Source organism: Sycon ciliatum, chromosome 2 (genome assembly GCF_964019385.1).
Source record: "Sycon ciliatum chromosome 2, ocSycCili1.1, whole genome shotgun sequence".
NCBI lineage: Eukaryota > Metazoa > Porifera > Calcarea > Leucosolenida > Sycettidae > Sycon > Sycon ciliatum.
In genome coordinates, this window is record NC_088644.1 from 35794106 (window position 1) to 35818425 (window position 24320).

Here is a 24320-nt window from a genome sequence, read left to right on the forward strand (position 1 = left end):
AAGGAAAAATAGACCTGAATTTCAGGTTGCAGAATGTAGAGTGAATGCCCAAACTGCCAAGGACAGAGAGAAAGATTAGGAACAGAGTGAGTGTAAAGTCGATGGACGGATCTGGAAGGGCCCTTCTGTAACTTGTGAGAAGTTTATGACAGAAATGGTTTTCGGCAAGATTGGAATGTGATTGTGTTGATGTTGACACCATGGCGCAAAGCATCACTTTAGAAGTTGCCTTGAGCAACGTTGAGCGTCTGAGTAATCTGATTCTTGCTGACGAACAGCCGAATATTGAACCACAGCCTGCCTCGGTTGTGTATGATGTTTCCTTCGATACTAACTTCGAGGATCGAAATGCCTTTGTTTCGGGAAATGCGAAGTTCATGGAGGAAGCCACGGCCCACTGCGGTCTGGTAAGAAGCTTACGAAGTACCTTTCCAGAAAATTATTTGACAGAAATGTCAAGATACTGAGGAATCATTTTCCTGGTACATTTGCTATGTTGGCTGCAGAGCAAAGTGCTGAAGAAGGGTGACGAGTATGCGTCAATGCTGTACACGTGGAGAAGCTGTTCCAGAGCTGTTCCTGCTGTAAGTATAGTGCCCCACAGCATACAATGTACACAATGATTATAATTATTTTTGTTTTGAAAGGCAGTGAAACTGAATTTTTCAACATTTCGTCACAGATTTGCTTTGCTGTAGTATGCCTACGAGATAGAAGTCACCGGAAATGAACCGTTCGCCCACTGGATTTCGAGACTGCACCGTTCCTTTCATGCACCAAGATCACACTGCAGCACTGGCTCACATGCATTTGAAACCTGAGAATCCGCAGCAGCGGTGTGCCGCTAGATCACAACGTGTATCACCATGGGAACCGCAAATAGCAGAACTCCCGCAGTGGCGGAACATTCAGATCCACTGCCTCCAAATATTTGGGAGCGGACACTACAGTGGTGTCCACTGAAATGTGACCCCTTGATTTTTACATTCAAGTGCTGCAGAGCTGAAACAAATAATTGATTTTTACATTCAAGTGCTGCAGAGCTGAAACAAATTGATTTTTACATTCAAGTGCTGCAGAGCTGAAACAAATTGATTTTTACATTTAAGTGCTGCAGAGCTGAAACAAATTGATTTTTACATTCAAGTGCTGCAGAGCTGAAACAAATTGATTTTTACATTCAAGTGCTGCAGAGCTGAAATAAATTGATTTTTACATTCAAGTGCTGCAGAGCTGAAACAAATTGATTTTTACATTCAAGTGCTGCAGAGCTGAAACAAATTGATTTTTACATTCAAGTGCTGCAGAGCTGAAACAAATTGATTTTTACATTCAAGTGCTGCAGAGCTGAAACAAATTGATTTTTACATTCAAGTGCTGCAGAGCTGAAACAAATTGGTTTTTACATTCAAGTGCTGCAGAGCTGAAACAAATTGATTTTTACATTCAAGTGCTGCAGAGCTGAAACAAATTGATTTTTACATTCAAGTGCTGCAGAGCTGAAACAAATTGATTTTTACATTCAAGTGCTGCAGCGCTGAAACAAATTGATTTTACATTCAAGTGCTGCAGAGCTGAAACAAATTGATTTTTACATTCAAGTGCTGCAGAGCTGAAACAAATTGATTTTTACATTCAAGTGCTGCAGAGCTGAAACAAATTGATTTTTACATTCAAGTGCTGCAGAGCTGAAACAAATTGATTTTTACATTCAAGTGCTGCAGAGCTGAAACAAATCGAAGCGAGTAGTGTGCATGCTCCTGGTATGCAAGCAAAGCATGAAGATCACTTCTGACGTGCATTCTCTGGTTTTGCATATATACATCGTACTGCACTTGACAGCCTTGATCTAATTCCCGCCCCCTGCCGAAAACCCAGTTGGAAAGCGACATGGCTGGGGAGGGGGGGGGGGGGGGATCAACAGTACTTTACGCCAACTGCAAAGCACAGCTGTCAGTATGAACATAACATACAATGTAGTGCAACAGTTCAGATATGCATGCACGCCCAGCCAATCCTGTGAGGCTGGCATGGTCGCATGCTGTGTTGGTACACAGCAGCGCGAGCTCCAGGGGTCGGATTTCAGTTCCCAGCACTGTAGCACTTTCCTACGGAAGCCCCGCTGCTGTGACAGTTTGCAATTTGTGTTTTTTTTTTGTGCGCTTTTGCGGTGTGTTTCCTTTCCACACCTTGTAAAAAGATTTCAAACTAGAATGCCATCATAAAGCCAAGACTCTAGGTTTGAGAATTTTATAATCCACTCGTGTGTTTTGCATCAACCACAATACCACAACTGCGCTCTCCGACCGATCTCGGTAGCGTGCTGTGGCCGCATGTTGGGGTGGGCCGGAGAGCGCAGCTGTGGTGTGGTGGTGGATGCAAAATAATCTGTTCAAGGCTTAATGCTGCTGCTTGCCCTTTGTGACTACGTGCTGCACTTGTTGGTAGAAGAAGAAAAAAAACTTTGTAGCAGTGGTGAGGCTTCCTGCAGCTTCATTCCCAAGATCGGGTATAAGAAAACTATGAAGAGGGATACACCGCGGTACTGGTGCGTATCGGAGAAGTCGTGAGTGGAGGCCACCTGAAAGCCTGCGAAAGACAACATGGCCTTTGCTACGAAGCCAGGGAGCAAGACATCGAAGGAGGTTGTGCGGCGTTGACGAGCAAGAAGGTCAAGCATGCGCGCGTGCGAGCGTGCCCGCATTATTGATGTGGGTAAATGTGTGGTTCGTAGTACTTCGTACCTGTTACGACAAAAAGTCCGTTCTTCCAGAAGGATGCTGAAGCATTCTCAACCAAACTCACCTGCTTGATAACCCGAGGCGAAAGGAACCAACCAGCAATCTCAAGAACGACTTTGGGTTGCACCCCGCCAACATGTGCATGTAGTTAGTACATGTGTATGCATGTGGCTGGTTGTGCAAGTGAATTAACTATGCATGTGAGACCCTGCTTGTATTTTGTCGCAGATTGGTGTGATACCATAAAGGTACTCCCAAAATCTTGTCACCACTGGATCTGTTTTAGTTGATGCGACCCTAGCCTTACAAAGTCTCAAGTAGTTTACAATGAGTTTTAGTCCCATTGCGCACGTCAGACCTTGTGGATCACCCATGCTGATCCGTGCGTATTACCTATGCAATAAAACACCCATACAATCATGTTGTTACAATCGACCCCTTGCATTCATGTACATGTAGGACAGAGAGTTGTGATGACTTACACATGGAAACAACACTGGCAGTGAGCTCTCTCTCTCTCTCTCTCTCTCTCTCTCTCTCTCTCTCTCTCTCTCTCTCTCTCTCTCTCTCTCTCTCTCTCTCTCTCTCTCTCTCTCTCTCTCTCTCTCTCTCTCTCTCTCTCTCTCTCTCCCTCTCTCTCCCTCTCTCTCTCTCTCTCTCTCTCTCTCTCTCTCTCTCTCTCTCTCTCTCTCTCTCTCTCTCTCTCTCTTCTCTCTCTCTCCCTCCCTCCCTCCCTCCCTCCCTCCCTCCCTCCCTCCCTCCTCCTCTCTCTCTCTCTCTCTCTCTCTCTCTCTCCTCTCTCTCTCTCTCTCTCTCTCTCTCTCTCTCTCTCTCTCTCTCTCTCTCTCTCTCTCTCTCTCTCTCTCTCTCTCTCTCTCTCTCTCTCTCCCTCTCTCTCCCTCTCTCTCCTCTCTCTCTCTCTCTCTCTCTCTCTCTCTCTCTCTCTCTCTCTCTCTCCTCTCCCTCTCCCTCTCCTCTCTCTCTCTCTCACCCTCTCTCTGTTTTGGGCCCTGGGTCAATACATGTATACCGGTGATATAGTTCTGTTTTGTTTTGCTTACTGTCTTGATGAGGTACAGCTACTACCCTGCACTTCAGGCAGAAGTGATCTATTGAATTTATATTCCCCGTAATCTGACTACCCATCCATGTGTATGCAGGTGAAGAGCAATGAGCAGGAGAATCGACTGGAGATCTACAAAGCAATTATCGAAGTCCTCCAGCCGGAGGTCGACAAGCTGAAGGCGTTCTTCCGCTTCCAGTCGGAGGCCATTGGTATCTTCTGTGGCGAAGTGAAGAAGCTTGCCCATGAGAACCGCCGGAAGGATTTCATTTCCGAGACGTATCTCATGCGCCTGGCCCAGTTCATCGATATGTTCTCCGTCCTGGATGCTTTGAAGAACATGAAGGCATCCTTGAACAATGACTTGGCAGCATTTAAAAGGTTCGGGCTCTATTCGTTATGACTAGGCTGCTTTTTTCATTACCCTCCGATCTTGTCTTGCATTTTGGGTTAATTTTCTTGTTTCCTGCATCTCCCCACGCATGTGAATGAAAAGTCACTACGTCTTTGTAGAGTACCGTTTGGCCTGACCACTGTGTCGATTTGTGGACCCTGTGATCTCTTGCAGAAAAGTGAAAAAGTGAGGTGGGGTGATGACTGCAACCGGCAATCAGATCAATATCGGGAAATTACGAACAGAACTCTGTCTTATTGCAGTGCTCTGTATCAATGTTTGCATGTGTTTTGGTGCAGAGCCGAGGGCTTTGTGAAGCAACAGCAAGGCGGTGGTGACCAGTCGTCCATCATGGAGCTGCAGACACTCTCCATGTTCTTGGCTACCAACAACAAGCTCACGATGAACTTGAAGGAAGCACTGGACGAGGTATGTGTAGTAGGTGGAGGCAAACTCATCCGTGAATCTGAGCAGGACCGAGCAAGGTTTGAGCATGCTCAGTATAAAGAGTGTTCGACTGATGGGTCCAATATCTAAATATCAAGAAAATGCATGTTTGGGGTGGCAGGTGGTCAATGTGAATAAAATAAACGTCTACATGTATGCGTGGGTGATTTGTTGCCAAAATATATTTACGCCACAGGGTTCACACGCTGCACCTATCTTGAGCTGTGATGGACTCAAGGCACAACGGAACCTCTTCATTGCACCTTTTTGGCATGAGTATGATCTTTGATCAAGCGTAGGCCTTTCCGGACTGGTCATGTACGATACAATGTCCGTTCATGTTGGTTCAGTATGCATGGATTCACCACCCGTTGTTCTGCCACAAGTACCATAGCTGCGATGTAGAAGTTCTTTTCAGTTGTGATTTGGCCACACTTGATGACAGGACTGGTCAAGCCAAAGCTTGTTTGTTGCATCCTGGCGAGCTTTTGTACAGATACTTCTCGTGTGGAAGTGTCATATTGTGTTTGCCCACAGAAAACACAGGGGCGCCACTGTTTCCATGTACGTTTCTGACTGTGTGTGTGTGTGTGTGTGTATGTGTGTGTGTGTGTGTGTGTGTGTGTGTGTGTGTGTGTGTGTGTGTGTGTGTGTGTGTGTGTGTGTGTGTGTGTGTGTGTGTGTGTGTGTGTGTGTGCATGCATGTGCGTGTGCGTATATGTGTGTGTGTGTGTGCACTTGGAATTTTTTTATGCTTATAATAGATTCCTTCCTATGAAGATATCCTTATTGAGGTGGTCAGCCTGTGTTGTAATCTGTACGAAACCAAGCGCTACATCGTGCCGAGTGCAAAGCACACGATCCTCAAGGTCATTGGCTTCAGTGTGGTGCTCATTGATGGCAAGACCAGTATCTACAAGCTGGCCAGCAAGGGCAGGATCAATCTGCAACGTATCGACAAAATCTTCAAAGTACGATGACTTCTAAACTCATAAGTGTGGTGATTTTTTCGTACTCCATTTGAACTGTTTGTGCTCAAATCATGAGGTCTGGTGTGCTTTTCATGCGATGCTGTGAAGATAGCAGAACAGCGTCTGCTGCACAAGCAGTCATCTCTTAGCACTGTTGAAACTTCAGGTTTTTGCAAGCGAATGCTCTTCTTCTTCTTGTTGACCGAAGTGTGTACACTGTGTGACATTGGCGTTGTCCTGTTCATCCTGCTCTGCAGCAAACGCCGGTCGTTCCGCTGTTTGGAGACATGCAGATCGCGCTCGTGTCGTACATCAAGCAGACTCCGAACTTCAACGCCTCCCACTGGACATGCTTGACGGAGCATGCCGAAGAGAAGGCGGCGTTTGTGTCCTACAACATCCTGGCCAAGATCGACACCATTCGAGCAGAGCATCTTAAGTACATCTCCGGACTCACACGCACGATAAACAATGTAAGTTTCACCCTACCCTGCCATGTTTTTTTCTCCTGCTTGTCAGCACATGCAATGCACTGTTTTCGATTCTTTGTTCTGAAGCATGCGCCGAGTCATTTGCAAGCCGTAGTGCCTTCAAGACATGGTGTTTGGGCGCCTTGAAGACATTGTGTGTGTTCTTTGCCTTCGTTGCTGCTCCATTGCAGATTGGCACAGCAGACAAGTGGACAGACAGACAAGTACGGGAGCTGACTGACTTGGCTTTGCTCGGTCTAAAACACATTGGCAGTTGGACAACTCATATTATCGAATTGGTAAGCCAAAACCTCCTAGAAGCTCAACATAGATGCCATAGTGGCCAACATGCAGTGTGGGATGTTGTTGCTGCTGCTGCTGTTGTTGTTGTTGTTGTTGTTGTTGTTGTTGTTGTTGTTGTTGTTGTTGTTGTTGTTGTTGTTGTCACCCATGCTTCGGTGGCTCCTTCTTTAGTCACTTTCTTTTCGTGGAGTTAGTTTTCTGTCCGGCAATACATAAGGAGCTATGCACTCAACTAGCTCTTATCCAGGCAACTTGAGGCCAAAGGGCATCTGTTACTCAGGACACTTTTGTTACGTCGTATTGAAGTTTGCTACTTGTAGACTGATGTAGACTGATGGTGCATGCATGTGGTAGTAAGAATACAACTCAACTGACTCAGAATGCTGCCCAGTTGAGAGAGATGCCAGGGCATGGTGGATCAAGATAGGGAGAGTTTAACACATCTGTGGTAAGCCATGTTTTCCGCTTGGCACTCTTTGCTGTGCTAACTAGAATGCGTGGAAGCTTCTCCATCCGGTTGACAAAGGAACAAACGACTGTCCAGAGACTGCAGAGGAGTATGAGAGGGTAAGTGCTGCCCGTTGGTACACGCCATGTTCATTAATCGTTCAAGCCTGATGCCCTGCGCTACTCTGTAGGATGCACACTGGCACAAGTTGCACAGCTTACGTGGATGTGTGCATAACTACCAGTAGTATGTGTGATAAACTGATGATGGCATCTGACAGTCGCGTGTCAATTAGCACTGCGTGGCGAGCTGTGCCTTGAACTACATTATACTTGATGAAGCACTTTCCATCCTTCAGTATAGTGTTGACTGCATTGTTAACCGGTATGTGCTTGTCATGTTCGTGTGTAGGCCACCCGTTACAACTACTCCAGCGAGGAGAAGTTTGCACTGATTGAGGTGATAGCCATGATCAAGGGGTTGACCATGTTGCTGACGCGTCATCAAGTCATCTTCATCGACGCCATCAACCGATACGTACACAAAACGTTCCAGACGTTCATCCTGCACTCTATGCGTGATCCTATTCGCTTTGCCACGAAAAAGAAGAAGCATCACGTGAAGATGTAAGTGAGCGAGAGCTACCCGGGTCAACGTGGATCAGTTGTGCTGCTTCCAAGTTTCGTGTGTGTGGGGTGGGGTATGAATGGGTGGGTGGGTTTGTTTGCACGCATATGAGCTGTCGGTACGTTGTATTGAATTACACCTCATTGCCTACTTGCGTTGTTGGTTTGCAACACCCAGGATGTTGATTGCGCTGAGAGAAATGTGCGCTGACTGGCCCAGTGGTGTTGAGAATGACCAGGACCCTTGTCTGCGCGGTGAAAAGGATCCCAAGGGAGGCTTCCAGATCGAACTGTCGCGCAGATCTGTGGCACCTTCATCAACTCAGGTTAGTCTAAGCGTGGACTACACGCGCTCTCCTCTGACACGATTTGCTAGTGTTTGTTTTCTGGCCCATACTCTATTGATTCCATATTCTTCAGGCTTGAGTACAGCAATGATGTTACAGTACAAGTTTAATCACCTTTGGAGGAGCCCACTTCACCTCAGTTCACATCTACAGTTTGCTCCCGATAAATCACACACTTGCGATACGTCACACACTCGCGAGAAGTCGCACGCTTTTGCAAACTAGAGGGCACATGCTTATGAATAATTTTGCAGACAGTATACATGTACCGTCACACCCTCCCGACAATAATTCACCCTTTTTGTCACCGGGATCGAGCGCGTGACTTATCAAGAGTAGACTGTATAAAATCTGGTACTCTGACTTTGTTCTGGCTGTTTGTGTTGTTGCTTTGGTAGATACACTGGCTGTATAACAGTAGGGTAGCTCTGGCTGGACTAGCAGCAATTTCAGCCATCTGCATTTCAGTGTTCTCCGACTCTCTTTCTCTCTCTCTCTCTCTCTCTCTCTCCCTGTCACTCTCTCCCTGTCACTCTCTCCCTGTCACTCTCTCCCTGTCACTCTCTCCCCCTCCCTGTCACTCTCTCCCTCTCTCTCTCTCTCTCTCTCTCTCTCTCTCTCTCTCTCTCTCTCTCTCTCTCTCTCTCCTTTTGTGGGTTCCTATGTATCTCTAACAAGACATTGCTACCCCTGCCTCTCTCTGCAGCTGTACATGTGCAGAACATTTGCGGAGCACTTGCTATCAGACAAAGGTGGCAAGAAGTCTCTTCGCGCTGAATTGGACGGCCATGGGATTGGTGATCTGGAAGAGTTCCTCAAAGTGTCTTTCTTCTTCCCGCACCTGATCAATTTCAGCCGTAAGTTAACACGGATCTTGCAGGACAGTGGCGTTGTGTGATTCTCATTATACCGGTAGATAAAGGTGCTGCCAATGCTGCAATGCCGGTGTGCATGGACGTTTTCTCCAGGGATTGCAACTCTGGGCGCTATTCCTCATTTTGCGTATCTGTAATCAATCAACATCAAGCTCTGCAGTATGGCTCATGCCTGTCCTGATTGGTTCTTTCCATTACCTGCTTCATCTTGTTTGCGTCTAGACGTGCTGCAAGAAGCGTCAGATCTCTCCCAGCTTTGGTACAGGGAGTTCTTCCTGGAGTTGACGATGGGAAAGAGAGTGCAGGTGGGTCAGGTGTTGTCTATTCACATGCTTGTACAGTATCCGTGTGTGATGTGCTGCCCAGCCTGTCCTGGAAAGCATGCTACGTACAGTGGAAGATCATTACTCTACAGTGCTGGCCAGTGACATCCGGTCGAGTGAGTTAGCTTTGCGCCCAGCACCAGTGAACGCCCCAGTGTTCGCAGGTCTAGGGCCGCACAATGCCCGGCGTGTACAGTCCGTATCGCCTATAAGGTTGGCGGCTATAGTAATATACCGGATATAGTGATCAATTTCTCAAATTCATTTTCACTTGCCATAACTAAGTATACACAGTTATCGCGTATAGTAATAATCGTCTATAGTAATATATCGCCTATAGTGATCAAATTCTTATTTCAAAAGACCTTTATTACATTATGTTTGCATTGGTTATAGTGATTGATGTAAAATCAAGCGATGTTAGAGGAAAACAGGGTGTTACTTCTTCGTGAAGAACTTGTCCAGTGAGTGTTGTTTGGTGAGTTTTGCTCGCACAAGTTGCCAAAATATGCCTCCATTGTGAGGAAATGCTGATTTTCTGTGTCAGGAGCTACAGCCAGCTACATGACATTGTACATGTATGTAGTGCGTATGTTCACGGCGCGCTGAGTCGTTTGACACCCCACTCGCATACATTGCATGCAGTATCGGTCATAGTAATATATCGCTCTAATAGGGGTCGTCCGTAATTTTCGAAAAATTAAAAAATCCGTCCTCGTGCAAAATTGTCTCTGACCCACCCACCCACCCCCCAATTTTTCCCATTAATTTTTTGATTTTTACCGATGTCCAGCTCGAAAATAAGAACTCCTGACCCCACGTTTTCTGACTGCACCTGTGTCAAGTACTAGTAGCTAAGTCCAGTGAGTAGTAGGTCTACCGGCGTCACGGCCATGCACCGTCCTACAACTACATGAAAAGTCATGTATATCATAGTAGATACTGGTGTTTGCGACAATCGATCCTACACTACGTCTACAGTACAGTACACAGTCAGCAATAATAAACTGGAGCGAAAAAAGAAAAAAAAATGTATACTTGTATCAGTGCAACAAGTGTATGAGTCACTGGAGTCACTATGAGTCACTGGAGCGAAAAAAAAATACGAAAAATCAAAAAATTAAATTCCGCCAGCACTCTTGACCACCCACCCCCTTTTTGCCTGAGGACGGATTTTTTAATTTTTCGAAAAATACGGACGACCCCTTATAGTGATAAAATGCTCAAAATCAAACACCAACGCTATAGGCGATACTGACTGTACTTGACTCACACGATCGGATTTCATGGAGCAGGACTGTGCATGTACACATGCTCAGTATGATAGGAGCAGAGAATCGCATGCATGCCGTATACAGAAGCACAGTGCACTATATCCATCCGACCATACATGGCCGTTGTCTGGTGGAACATGGAGGATCATTGTCAAACGACCCTTTTCTGCCTTCAGGCACATGCATGTACTTGCTGTCGATAGTGTTGTTCTGTGGGCAGTACAGCCCCTACTTGGTGTTATTAGTTACCTCTTCTCACAGAGCCAATTGAGGAACAAGGATCGAAATTTTCAACTCATTCATACTTGTATTGTCTACATTGGAATCCTAACATATTTCTTGTGTTGTTGTTGTTGTGTCTGTCTACTGTAGTTCCCCATCGAGATGTCCCTGCCCTGGATCTTGACTGATCACATTCTCGAAACAAAGGATGCCTCCATGATGGAGTAAGTTGAGTGCAGTGCGTGCCAGGCAGCCAATGCCGATGCACAACTTTCACTGCTTTATTTGCCGCTCTTCACCCCAGGGGATTGTGGACGCACTGCACAATGTAGTGCTGCTGCCTTTGCATAGTCATGCCGGACTCCTTCTGTAGTTCATTACCCATGACAACTACAGTGTCTGCACATTCACAGCAATGTGCTGTAGTAGTGAGCCAGGTGCCAGCACCGTCTTTTATTGCAGTTGTGTTCGAATGGTCCCGTTTTCAGACTAGTAGCTACAGTGCTGCTGTGCAAAGAAATCCGGTTGTGTGAGTCGCGTTTTCGCCCTGCACCAGTTCACACCCCAGTGTTCGCAGGTATAGCGCCTGCACACAGACTGTTGATATATGTTTGATATATTTACTGTACATGTGGTACAAAGTACTTCGAAGTAAGCCATAAGCACAGCTGCTTTCATCAGGGTTGAAGCCGTGCCAATCTTGCCTTTCTCCCATCCGCTTACTTGAAAGTTGAGAAACGACATGATCGTGAAATGGTACACATGCCCCTATCATGTTGCATTCCCTGATGCACAGGTGCTGGTGTTTAGTATGGCATGACTGTGCTTATTGCTGTTGTCTTTTGCCATGGCTTTGCCTAATATTACTGCTGACGTCTGTGTGTTGTGTGTTAGGTATCTGCTGTACCCACTGGACTTGTACAGCGATGCAGGGTCGTACGCTCTGCACGACTTCAAGCAGCAGTACCTCTACAATGAAGTCGAGGCTGAGGTGAGTGCTATTACAGGAACGTGCGGTCAGCATCGCAAACAGCGGTACCCGGTCCACGTGTGCTCCTTTGCTGTACTGAATACCCACAATTACTACAGACAACCTCGCGAGTAATAGCCCTTGGTCGGCCCCGAGACAAGCGCTGTTATTCATGAGTTGTCGCTGCTTGCAAAGTTGAAAGTATGAAATGAAATGATTACTAGGTCTGAAGATAGGGTTGGTTCCTTGTTTGCGAGTTGTTATCCATTTTGACTGTACGAGAAAATGTGTCCACACGTGTCTGCTGCTGCTGTGATGCATGTACAACATTTAACCAGAATTGGACTTGGTACTGTATTGATGACTTTCTGGCTGATTTGGTTCAATTGCTTAGCTTGCAGTGTCATTCTATTTGACGTTGTGCCTGATGCCCATGTGTGTGTTATCTCTGACCTCCAGGTCAACCTGGTTTTCGATCAGCTCATCTACAAGCTCAGCGAGCAAATCTTCATCTACTACAAATCCTTGGCATGCAGGTGAGTAACGTTACATGTAGCGAAGGCGCTGTTGCTGCACACTGGGCCGTTTGATACGTTGACATTTTTGGCACGTGCACCAATTTGGGCACATGCTCGCATATCCATTCTCCCGTTTCCCATCCTTTTTGGGGAAGTTTTTCACGGCCAGTCCACTTTTCAGTTTGTAAATTGAGAAGATGGTGTGCAGCACTACACCCTGTTCTTGAATTTACTCAATTGTTCCTTATAAAACAATGCCAAGTATTGCGCTCACTGCCGGTCTGAATTGCTTGCGTGTCTCTCTCTATTACAAACCAAGTTTTATCCAGGGCCACTTAGCCTTGATAAGTGCCTGTTTGTGATCGAGAAGTCCAGTGTGGCAAGGACGGCAGTGGCCAGATCATGCCAATTGCCCTGAACATGGGTGCTGCTAAGTGCCTGTCCCCTCTGCCATGTTATAGGCATGGAGCCTATCATTATTTGTAACCTTTGTTTGGAGTGCTTGATGGTTTTCTTACAAGTAATTTGCCATGTATTTGACTGTGCTCGTCGTTCCCATCCAGCATTCTCCTGGACAAGAAGTACCGAGCAGAGCTGGGCTCAAGTATCCCGTACCCACCCGCTGCACATTACGAGACCATCATGTTGCAACGTCACGTCCAGGTCAGCAGCAAACATGTCTCGTCTGTACACTATGATAGTGCTTTTTGCTAGGCTGTAAGCACAAGTAGTGTGCTTGTCAGTGTGCAATACCTTGTGTGCATGTCAACCATACCTTCAGTACTGCTCAATGAAATTTGATGAAGTGAGTTGCACGCCGCGGGGTCTGGCCAGCCCTTAACCTGCGAACACTGGACTGCGAAATGGTGCAGGGCGTAGGCTTGACTCCGGCGATCAGATTTCATTTATCAGCACTGTACTCTGTCTGAGTACAGCATGGAGTTGTACAATCTGGTGAAGCACAGGCTATAAGTTCTCTGCGAGATGTGACTGCTGCTCTCCTCGTTATTCCTTGTGTTCAATAATTTATGATAGCATTCAAGAAAACAGTTTGCCATTGGCGCCTGCTCCCGCAGAATCTTTCAGAGCTCTTCAATCTGCTTCATTACGCTCCATTATGAACACCGTAACTTTCTTGCTGGATCCTTGCATTGTGTGTGGCGCAGACTAGAGTACTTTGCCTGTGCTTACGACTTAACTGTGTGCTGTTGCATGTCTTGCTTTTGTAGATTCTGGGACGGTCCATTGACATCAATCGTCTCATCCAGCAGCGTCTTCACGAACACTTGCTCAAGGCCAATCAGCTGGCCATTGCAAGATTCGAAAGTACTGACCTGACTGGCATTGTCGTAAGTCCTTGACCGGAGTGCGTGTGTGTGTGTGTGTGTGTGTGTTGGGGGGGGGGGGGGGGAGTTACACAGGCTTTGCTAAATGCACCACCATGATAATTGGAACTAAGTTCTGGGGCTGGGTAATTGTGGATGTTGCCTTGTATCATGCCACCTTCTCACTCATTGATGGTTTTTTTGTCCTTTTGGCATCATTCAGGAACTGGAAATGCTGATCGAGACCAACCGCCTGACACACGACATGTTGCAGGAGTTCTTCGTCCTGGACTCGTTCGAGGCTATCTATCGTGAGGCCAACGAGTGTGTCAACTTGCCGCATGGCCGTGCAGCGCTGCATTGCTTCTGGGAGATCAACACCGACTTCATGCCTAGCTATTGCTATAACTCCACAACCAACCGGTGAGGCCCCGGCCGAAAAGAGAGATCTGCTCTCATCTTTCACAACTGCTAATTAAACTAGTTTAATACTTGATAGCAAGTATGCTAGTTGACGTTGGACCTTGCCGGACAAACCAGAATGGGCTGCTACGGGCCTGTGTACTATAATTTCCCTGTGTGATCTATATCCATTCTGCATTCCGTGAGTGTGTGCTCATGTTGTGTTTCTACTGTGATTGTCTTCTCTTGCCACACCTTGGTGTAGAAGACATGATAACTATGTCACAAGCATGGTAAACAAAAAGGGAGGCTTTTAGACAGCAAGACAGAAGGACATTTTGGGTCTTCAATATCGTGTTTATGCCGTTCTCGTTTTGCACTCTCTTTGTGTAGATTTGTGAGAACCAAGGGTGATAACGAAGCAGGTGTGGATCGTGCAGCAGCGCCTAAAGCAGCCGGTTACTATTTCTATGGAACTAAGGTGAGGGCGGTATATAATAGAGGGAATGTGTTTCAAGTATGGTGCTGGGGTGCGCAATATACCTTGTTGTGTGTTAGACACCGGGTGATATGATTGTGATGTGCGTTCTCAACGCTTTCGTACAGTAAAACCAATCACCCCAATGAGCCACGATAGCCTGTTTGTCCAAACCACGTTATTGCGTACATGTTTGTCTCTCCCCCCCCCCCCCCCCGGTGATGGGGCATTGCATTCTAGTTGAGCTTTGTATACTATTCTTTTCCTTCATGTTGCAAGATACACCTCACAAACGTTCTACATTATGCTTTCATATTGCAGGCTCTTACAACAGCGTACAACGCCATCCAGCGCCTGTACATTGGTTTTGTCGGACAAGAGCACTTTGCCGCCATGATCCGTCTCCTTGGCTACCAGGGAATTGCTATGGTTATGAATGAGTTGTTGAAGCAGATAGAAATTATTGTAAGTTCTGCTTTGTTGTACAGCTGTGTTTTCGTATCGGGGATGTCATTTTCCCTGGACTGAAATGCAAGTCCTCTGTGTACTTCGGAGGCCCTGTCCGCTAACAGAAGCAACCCTTCATTTACAATTGTACTTTTGTATAGTTCATGGAGTGGCAGATGTGTAGTGCTGTGCATGCGATCGTCTCATACCTTCTTTGTATGTGTGTGTGCACATGGGTGCGTGTGTACGTGCGTGCATGTGTGTCTGTGTGTGCGTGTACGTGCGTGCATGTGTGTGTGTGTGTCTGTGTGTCTGTGTATACGTGTGTGTGACTGTGTGTTGTGTCTGTGTGCGCGCGCGCGCGTGTGTCTCTGTGCGTGTGTGTCTGTGTGCATGTGTGTGTGTGTGTGTGTCTGTGTCTGTGTGTGGGTGTGCAGGGCATGCACTAAGGATTAAAATGTGCTCTGACACAATGTCCTGCCACTTGCAAAAATGGCCGGACATGTCCGGACATGCAAATTTTCACATCAAATAAAATCTCGTTTATGTACACTGCCTAAATCAACGCCATGACGCGCCTCAAGCTGGCAGAGCGATTCCATACTCGCGAAAGCCATAATGCTCTTTACATATCAGGTAAGCAATTTCAAACTAACGTCCGACCTTGGCTACTGCTGCGTCGTCAAGTTTGCACAAGGCTCGAGTGATTGGCGCATACTCCATTGGGTTTCCGCTTGACTGCTCCTTGCCAAACAATGCCATGGCACGGCGATGCATTTCAGAAGCAGCATGATCTTTGAAGGATGACGTTTTCAGGTTCCTTGAGCCAACGACGAAGGAGTCAGAAAAATTCTGTGAATTTTATCAACAAAACGGGAACACATCTTACACTTCAAATTATCGACAGCGCTTCAATCTGAGGGACTGCGCTCGTAGCTCAGCCAAACAGAAGTTGAAAGCTCCCTATCATACTTAGCGACCCACTTGTCACAAATGGTCGTCTTGACTCCTCTGGGCTTCTTTCCAAGAGGAGCACCCGCATCAGCGGTGCTTGGCTTTCTCTTGCCAGACGACATCACTAATGACTATGAGACAAAGGATTGACGCGCCTTTTCTTTTTTGTACTTTGCAAAAAAGTGCGCGGACACTTTGTCCGGATGTGTACAAAACATCCGGAAACTGACCGTAAACGGTCGGAAATTGTCCGATGTCCGACCGTTATTTCGCGCCCTGGTGTGTCATGTACATGTGAGTGAATATGGCTCCAGCTTTTTATGCCTAAACCTATCTTTAGAATCATCACCAACATTTATATACATTACATTACAAGGAGCTGTGCCAACACACATGGTGAAAATGAACGCTGGCATGATCGGCGGGTCGGCAACAAGGGCGCATTCCCAGCTGGTTGAGTTGTGCTACTCCCCTTTGACTCACATGTATTGAGGCCTGCACCTACTACTGCTACAAAAGGCTATGGCTGCGCAGAAAGACCTTGCCTTTGATACGTTACTATTTATTTATTGAAGACTTGAGAACAGAAACAAAGCATGTCATGAGAAAACCAACAGGAAGAAGAAGCACACTCAACTAATACGTGTGTGTGCGTGGATGCAATACAACTAGGACGTAATGAATATAGATACACATCAGCCTTCAGTGTCTCTGAGAGCCTAGCACAAACTGATGTGGATAAGGCTGACCTGTACTTGGTTATTCTACTGCCCTTCTTGCCTGTCTGCCACCTACTTTAGGTAAAGAGCAAAGTTGTACCTTACGTTAAAGCCATGTCCGAGGGTTTACCAAAGAACTGTCGGCGACCGCTTGCCTCGTATGGAGTTGGAGGTAAGCAAGTCTCCTTTATGACACTAGCCCTTTCTATCTCAGGATAACAACAGTCACTTCTTTTCTTTAGAACGGATGAACATTCAGTTTTTCTCCAGTATATACGCGTGTCTGAGGTGGACTTGGAAAAATAAGTGTGTGCCCTTCCAAGTCCTTTCCACCCTCTAACGGGTCAGTGTTTCCCTAGCCATTGCCAATACACTGTTGGCAGAGGTTTTTGAGACCCCCATGGTGGCACCGAGCCCTCTTTAGCCATCCTTTTTTTTTCTACAAAATCCACATATCTCCAGACACTGGGGTGAATGATGGAGTGTGGTGGTGGGGCCCATTAAGCTCCGCCGACCAGAGGTCTCGGCTTCATAGCTCCATTTGCCACCCTCTGAGCAGACTTTGGCACACACATGCACCAGCGGGTACAACAGGTAACTTCAGCAACGGCCCAAGCTTAGCATTTTTAATTCGTTGTGGAAAAACGTGTTTGCTAAAACTTTGGACTCGTCAAAGCAGGATTTGATTTCCTCTGTTCTGCATGCCCTGTTTTCTGACTTGAAGTCCTGTCGCTAAATTTTTCTGTCGATGCACGTGTGTGTGCGCGTGTGTGTGCGCGCGTGTGTGTGTGTGTGTGTGTGTGTGTGTGTGCATGTGTGTACTCTCCCCCCCTTGTTTTGCTGCACAGGTGTGCTGCAGTTCTATGCTGCAAAGCTGGAGCCCCTGTTGCAGTACCCGCTGCTGCGTACTGATGTTGCACAGGCCTTTGCAGAGATTGGCAATGCTCTGCTCTTCTGTCTGATGATGGAACACAGTCTGGTAAGTGAAGTTGTTTTCTCTTTTTTTTTTTACTTCTTTACATTCATACCGGCAAGAGTACATATCCCCAAGAGTGTGCAACTGCCTGCACATTCTCTATCCAGTGCTGCGATGGCAGAACTTTACATCAAGTGACATGGCTCGATAGGCTGGCAAACAGTGACGTCAAGAGACTTGAACCCGAAGCAGGGTAGCGTGCAACTCCGTATCTATCATGCACAGAGTGCAAATAATGTGTACATGGTTTTCATGTGGTGTAAAGTTCTGCCACTGCAGACCCCACTCTTGGGGGTTATGTATGAGACCAGTATGCGTGACTTCTGGATGGTTGAGAATCAATCACAAAGCCTTTCACTCCTGCAACACACATACCAACATTGACAGCCGTAAGAGGCAAACCACTCGCGTTATATGGTGCGAGATGCTGCCCTATTCTTCGAATAACTACATTTATCACATGGTACGTGATTGTTGCCCGTACTCCAGCGAATCAGCACCTTTCGCGCCGCGGGCAATAATATGCGATATTGCCCGCAAAAAATAGTTTATTTGCCCGCAAAAAAATAGTTTATTTCAGTGATCGCGTGACTACGACGACTCTATAGACTGTACGACTCTACGACGAGTCGCAGTGTAGCATTGAGACGAAGATGGAATTCTTTTTGGAGATGGACATCCCGGCAATGGACATGGCCTCGGACGTCTGCCGTGTGGTGCTTGCAGGGATCATTTGTTCAGTCAAAGACTCATGTTGGCAGCCTGACCGTCGGTAAGCTTGTGGATAAGATTCAGTTCTGCTCGAAGTGGTACTGTGATCACAAACAATTATTTGAAATAACACAAATTCAACTCAGCGTCGTGCGTTTTCAAATCCTCGCAAAGTCACTGCCTGTGTGTGGTCTTCATGTGCCACGCAAAACTCTTACCAGGCTCATCTGTCCTCTGCCTTCACCTTTGCTTGAACACCAAACACAACAATTCAGGAATGTTTTGCAATGAAAAATACAGCTATCTGGAGCTGAAAAAAAGAAGAAAAATTGTCCTCAGAATTACACACCAGGGAGTCGTCAAATACTTGCACTTGTTGCAGTACTGTATTTGACAACTTCCTGATACACATGTAAACATGAAGAAACTCTTTGTGGTAGCACTCTTAATTTTTCAACTGAAATTATGATTCTGCTGTATTTTATTGTCGTTGCCATGTCATGTCTATTGCTATGACGATGCGGTGCCGGCACTTTTTTCTGTCTCCGTCTTTCAGTACTGTATACTCTCTGATGGCCTGTAGCAGACTTTTTGTTAGGGTGTAGGAGAAATATCTTCATTTTTCCTGTTTTGATAATGATAGCACATCAATATACATTGTGGTCATAATGTGTTGGCATTTGGGCTAATTTCAACAGCAGCCCAATGGTCTGCTCTGTGGGCCATGTGATAAATTTGTTATCGCATGGTTGCTGCGGGCCTTATGGCATATTATTGCCCCTCGAGGTTAGCCCTCGGGCTAACCTCTCGGGGCAATAATATGCCATAAGGCCCTTGCAACCATGCGATAACATATACGTATCAAACCTTGGGTATACTGTTCCGTGTTCATGTCTATGTCTAGTCTCTGGAGGAAGCATTGGACTTGATTGAAGCCGCACCTTTCCAGGGCGTTCCACTGCCCCTCACAACACAGGAAGGTAAGTAGAGATACTTTCTCCGAGGAATTTCTTTCGCCTGCTACCGTATTTTTCGGAGTATAGTGCGCACCTTTGTATAACGCACACCCCCAATCTTCATTGGGGTTGCGCACTTCAATCTTCATTGAAGTACATGCATTTCATATTCGGAGCATAGTGCGCACCTGCGATTTAGGGCCTAAAATAGCACATCTAAAGTGCGCACTATACTCCGGAAAATACGGTATCTTCCCCGCTATACTTCTTCAAAGAGTCCATGACGCAGGAGTATCCATGTGTGACATGGGTCAGCTTTGTGCTCCCTTTATTACGTAACTTGCCTGAATCACGCATGGGAGCAATGCATTCATAATCCAACCCACAATATTCAGGCCTGTTTTAGCATGCCGGCTCGAGTCCTTCGACTCCATGAAGTTTGAGTGTGCAACCAATGTTGTGTCTGAGAGTGAGAGAGTTTTTAAAACTTCCCTACATGCACTCTCAAATCATAGGGAACTTTCCGTCCTATGTACTGTACTATGTATAGCTGTGTGTGCGGTGTAATGTGAGCAGCGTGTCATACATCTGGCTTCGAGAACACTAGAGTGTAAGCACTGAGATCAAAGTTGTGTTTTATAGCCACATGCTATGCTGTAAGGGTTCTAGCCTAGCCCGTTCTTATTTTTAGCGAACACAGCAGTTTCGTTCTTATTCGATGGTACAGTCTTACATGCAGAGTTATACGTCTGAGTGTACAATAGTGTACATTACCGTTTCCGTTCTTATCTGCACAAATCCAGCCTAGACCGTTCTTAAAAATTAGTGAAATTCTAGCCTGGCCGTTCTTCGGCGCCCTACAGTACTGTACTATTGTGTGATGTCTGTGCTCACACCTGTACTCTTGCTCACTTTACTGCACAGAGCAACACCCGCTTGCCGAATTTTTCAAGGAGCAAGCCAAGCTGCTACATATGCTGCCCCTCATTCAGTTGCAGGGAACAAAGCAGGTGAGTGCAAAGAAGAAGAACAATAATCAGCACAGATACATGTATCATGTTTGGTTAGGTGTCCTATAGAGTAGCTCAGACCTGCTCAAGAATGGACAGTATCATTTAAAAACGTCACGGTTTGCGCGGTTCCCGTCAGCATCATTAGCTTGCATGCTATTGATAACTGTTGATAATTCTGAAAGCTTTCGACGGAATGTTGTGCTAATTGGCAACATGTGAAGACAATCGTCATTGCTTGGTGTACAGTAAACCTGCATGCATTCCTCTCACTATTCCTCTTTACCACGCACCAGGTCTGCTCTCTTTCCCTTCCACTCCCCGTCATGTACGGATCAAAGGAATTGCTGTTTACATGTGCGTGTGTATGCATGTGTGTGTGTGTGTGTGCGTGTGCGCGTGTGTGCCCTTCACAGCAAGCACAAACTGCAACGGACTGTGACCTGCTGACGCGAGAGCGTCTTTGCCGTAGTCTCTCAATGTTCGAAGTGGTCTTGGAGAAGGTGAGGGCGATCCTTACCGTTCCCCAGCTTGACCCTATCTTCCATGGGACAGCGCCTGGAAATGGAGTCATGCATGTGGAGGACTGCGTGGAATTCTATCGCATCTGGAGCGTGATCCAGTTCAGCGTCTCCCTGCCGCTCACCGGAAATGAACTTTCACCCGAGTAAGTCTTCATGTGTATGTGTTTATTAGTTTGAGGGAAAATATGCAAACGGGAAAAGTCTGAAGAAAAAATTGACTATCACCACCAGTTTATGTATTCGCTCGGATTTGGGGTAGCTCCAGTGCGGTGGAAAGAGTTTTCACCCGAGTATGTCTTCATGTTTATGCGTTTGCTCGGATTTGTGGTAGCCCCAGTGCGGTTGACAGATATTTAGGGTTGATACGATCATGGTGTGTCTCCACTTGAGCTGTTTCTGGAAAGGCTTGTGGCCAAAGATCATGCTCTTGTGGCCAAGTAAAATGAATAAAGTAAACAGTAACTAACTGTAAATTATTTACTGTTACCGGCCTGAGCCTGAATCATTCTTAGTTTTAGTGCGCCACAATTACTCTGGGACGATGAACGGTTAGGATTGGTAAAAATCACCTTGTGAATTGATTGACATCAGATGAAGCCATGCTGACTCCCAACATGAGCCAAGTTGAATGCACCAAGCGTTCTACTAATCCTTGTCTGAACTCTATCTCCTTTGTATTTAATCTCTCTCTCATACACACACACACTCTCTCTCTCTCTCTCTCTCTCTCTCTCTCTCTCCTGCAGGGATACATTTGGAGACGGTCTGCACTGGGGTGGTTTAACATTCGTGTACCTCCTTGGTCAATTGCACCGATTTGAAGCCCTGGATTTCACTTATCATCTACTGAGCTGCTACACCGGCAAGACGGATGCTAAGAATGCTCCGACAGTCAGTGGCATAGTAAGTACTTCCTCCGCGTCATTAAAATTGTCGCTTCCCAGAGAGATTTTCGAATTTATTTTGTCCACTCGAAGGGCAAAGAAATCAGCTAGAAATTGAGGCAGAGCATTGTCGACGGACCAAGCTTTAGTTTGTGGCCTCCCGCTTCGCTGCACTTGCAGCTAAGGTCGACGTCTTCATCAGACTTTGAGGCAGGCCCTTCAGCACTCAACAATACGCTGAAGAAGACGCGCGTTCAAATTCAGGTCAAGAAACTTCGTTTTCAAGCGATCCATGCCTCCAGGTGGCAGGCGATGAAGGCAAGCTAGCATTTTATTCAAGTACACTGTAACGACCTTCCAGCGGGATAGGGTAAGCACTTCCGCACCTTCTTTCCTTGGCAAGCGCTTCGCTGATTTTGTCGGTGTTTTCAGACCTGCTCGCAGCAACATGCGCCACAAGTAGCGCATTTTAGGAATTTGAGACCACTTTGTTCTTGCCATCGTCAACTTCAGCATTTCGTATTCAGGAGAGATACCAGGGTTCTTATACGCGAGCTTTCAGTCTTGATAAAAGCCCACTCGAACGTTGTGGGACGGCACGAACTCCAGAAAACGAAATGCGCTCTGGGGCGGAATAGTGCGGAGCGCGATGAATTTGCTTGGTGCGGAAGAGAGCTCCGACAAAGGCCGAGACCACCACGGCTTCAGTAATAAGTAGACATTGCGCAGGAAGGGTCGCACCAGTGTTTGAACACAGAAAACAGCGATCCCGACAGTCTGACTAAGACGAGCCAAGTCACAAATATTGCGATGTGCGAAGCGACAATTTTATTGACGCGGAGGAAGTACACGACTGTTCTACTTACAGGGCTGCTCAATGAAATCCGATCGCGTGAATCCAGTTTGCACCCTGTGCCAGTTCACATCCCAACTGTTCGCAGGTCTAGGGCTGCACAGCGCCCGGCGTGGCATTCACGCGCTTGGTCGGATTTCATCGAGCAACACTGTACATGTGCACACTCTACACTATGCAGAGAAACCTGTCTAAGCCAACTGCTCAACGGACCTTACAAATGTGCTGCCAGTGTTCAGGCGGTCGTCTTATCTGGGGTCACTTGACTGGAAATATCATGCATTGTTCCTGGTTGTAGTAGTCCCCTGCTATGTAGGACAGGCGGTATCCCTATCAGAGTGGTCGCCTACGCAGGTGTTACTGTAGCTTCCAAGCACAGTTCTGCTCAATGAGTTACAATCGTGCTGCTCTCGTGCTGCTCAATGAGTTACAATCGTGCTGCTCAATGAGATACACTCGTGCTGCTCAATGAGTTACACTCGTGCTGGCCAATGAGATACAATCGTGCGACTCCATGTCGCACCGAGTACTGTGCAGCGCCAGACCTGTAAACTCTGGGCTCTGCACTGATGGAGGGTGCAAACTTGACTCACACAATCGAATTTTATTGAGCAGCACTGTAACTTACTAACTTAGGCCAGGTTTATCTGTTGAAGATGGGCGCTGGCCCAACGCAACGTTGCTAGTGTGGCATGTGTGTGCGTGTAGGAATAACAACTGGCGACTGTTCATTGGCAAACCCCACCATTCTTTGCAAGAATCACGCATCTGCATAGAGTCCATAAACTTGGTCTTGATCACAGCACATGCTTTGAAAAAATGTTGTATCAAACGTTAGATACCCACTGGTGAGAACGCCTACTCTGCTGTTGTTCAGAGGCATCCAGCATGCTTGATTGTTACGGTGTGCACATGCTCGACCTATCATCGCAGTAGACAGTGGACATAGGTGCTGTATAACATGTTATTTTCGGGTAACTTAAATTTCGGTAATTTCAGCAGAGAAACCAGGTACCTAAATTTAGATTACACCAACATGGCACTGGAGTGTGCACTGTATGTGCAGGGAACGCTGATCACCTAATTCTACATTACACCTGAAACCTGGCAGGTCCCTGGCACCGAAAGTTTGCTACACCTAAAATGACGTGTTTGCAGTAGTAGCACTTCAGCTTGCATGCTAGCTTTCCTGGCTACTACTTGGACTCACAATCTGTTGTTGTGTGTTTCTTGCAACGTTTTGCAGAACATTGACTTATTTGCCGAGCGCATCAAGGCAGTAGCCAAGCTCAATACCAACATCATATCCGTCCTGGATACTTATATCAAGCCGGAAGCACGTATCAAGAGAGTGCCCGAGTACTATGCGCCACCCAGCTTCGAGAGTGCCGAGGGAGTGGGCAGTGAACCAACCTTTGTCATGACGACGAAGCCCGTTGCCTAAGGCACTGTGTGTCGTTGCCACTCTCCTTGTCTTCTCATCTCACTCTCCCTCTTGCGTATAAACACATCACTGATAATTGTTCCTGTCGATATGTTGTCTCGGTATGGATTTGTCCTGTTGTGCTTTTTTCCCCCGCACGCAGTGTCTTGGTGATCGTCCCTATCACGGTGCCTTGGCTGATGTTGTAATGATTTCATAGTGATGTCATGGGCTGATATCATACCTGATATTATAGTGTGCTAGTGGTCTGGCTCGTTGTTGTAGTTGTGTTCCTTGCCAAGTCTTCCGTGAGTACATCATGCTTTTTTAAAGATTTTCCACCGGAGGAGTTGTTCAGCTAAATGTACGCTTTCCTGTATGTAGCCGTGAGATGTACGATGACTGTCGCCATTATAATTTTATCCCACTTAACTTGCTGTTCTTGAGTAGCACCCCATCGTGCACTTAGTAGACCCTCCTCCACTGTTTAGTGTAAGAATTTTGATTGCTGATCATATTGCGCACTTGCTGACCAGCTCATGTAAAACATTAATTCCGTGTGAGCACTTGCTAGCCATTTTTTCTATGAGAGCGTGGTTAAAACTTGATTTGTTTGCCGTACACCGGCTCTTGATCCTCATTTGATGATGCTCATTGATTAACTTA

General features: G+C 46.5%; 1 protein-coding gene across 1 annotated transcript; it reads left to right on the forward strand.

Moving 5' to 3' along the window:
• On the forward strand, positions 1-24320 carry LOC135809850 (cytoplasmic FMR1-interacting protein 2-like). The gene is made up of 27 exons (XM_065323288.1): positions 1-407; positions 507-584; positions 3902-4185; positions 4498-4627; positions 5410-5616; positions 5874-6089; positions 6278-6385; positions 6882-6956; positions 7249-7463; positions 7642-7789; positions 8517-8667; positions 8908-8990; positions 10655-10728; positions 11399-11495; positions 11934-12010; positions 12556-12655; positions 13222-13341; positions 13541-13740; positions 14113-14200; positions 14519-14662; positions 16399-16489; positions 17166-17296; positions 18909-18984; positions 19885-19970; positions 20387-20637; positions 21241-21397; positions 23478-24320. The coding sequence occupies exons 1-27, from the start codon at positions 201-203 to the stop codon at positions 23673-23675; spliced, it is 3792 nt and encodes a 1263-aa protein (XP_065179360.1). The 5' UTR covers positions 1-200; the 3' UTR covers positions 23676-24320.

What these genes read in the sequence shown, in the direction of transcription:
- LOC135809850 (XM_065323288.1), top strand. Translation starts at nt 201, where the DNA reads ATGGCGCAAAGCATCACTTTAGAAGTTGCCTTGAGCAACGTTGAGCGT. An exon ending in CAACTCATATTATCGAATTG is followed by an intron (nt 6,386 to 6,881) that starts GTAAGCCAAAAC and finishes TGTGCTAACTAG; the next exon opens with AATGCGTGGAAGCTTCTCCA. An exon ending in TACAAATCCTTGGCATGCAG is followed by an intron (nt 12,011 to 12,555) that starts GTGAGTAACGTT and finishes GTTCCCATCCAG; the next exon opens with CATTCTCCTGGACAAGAAGT.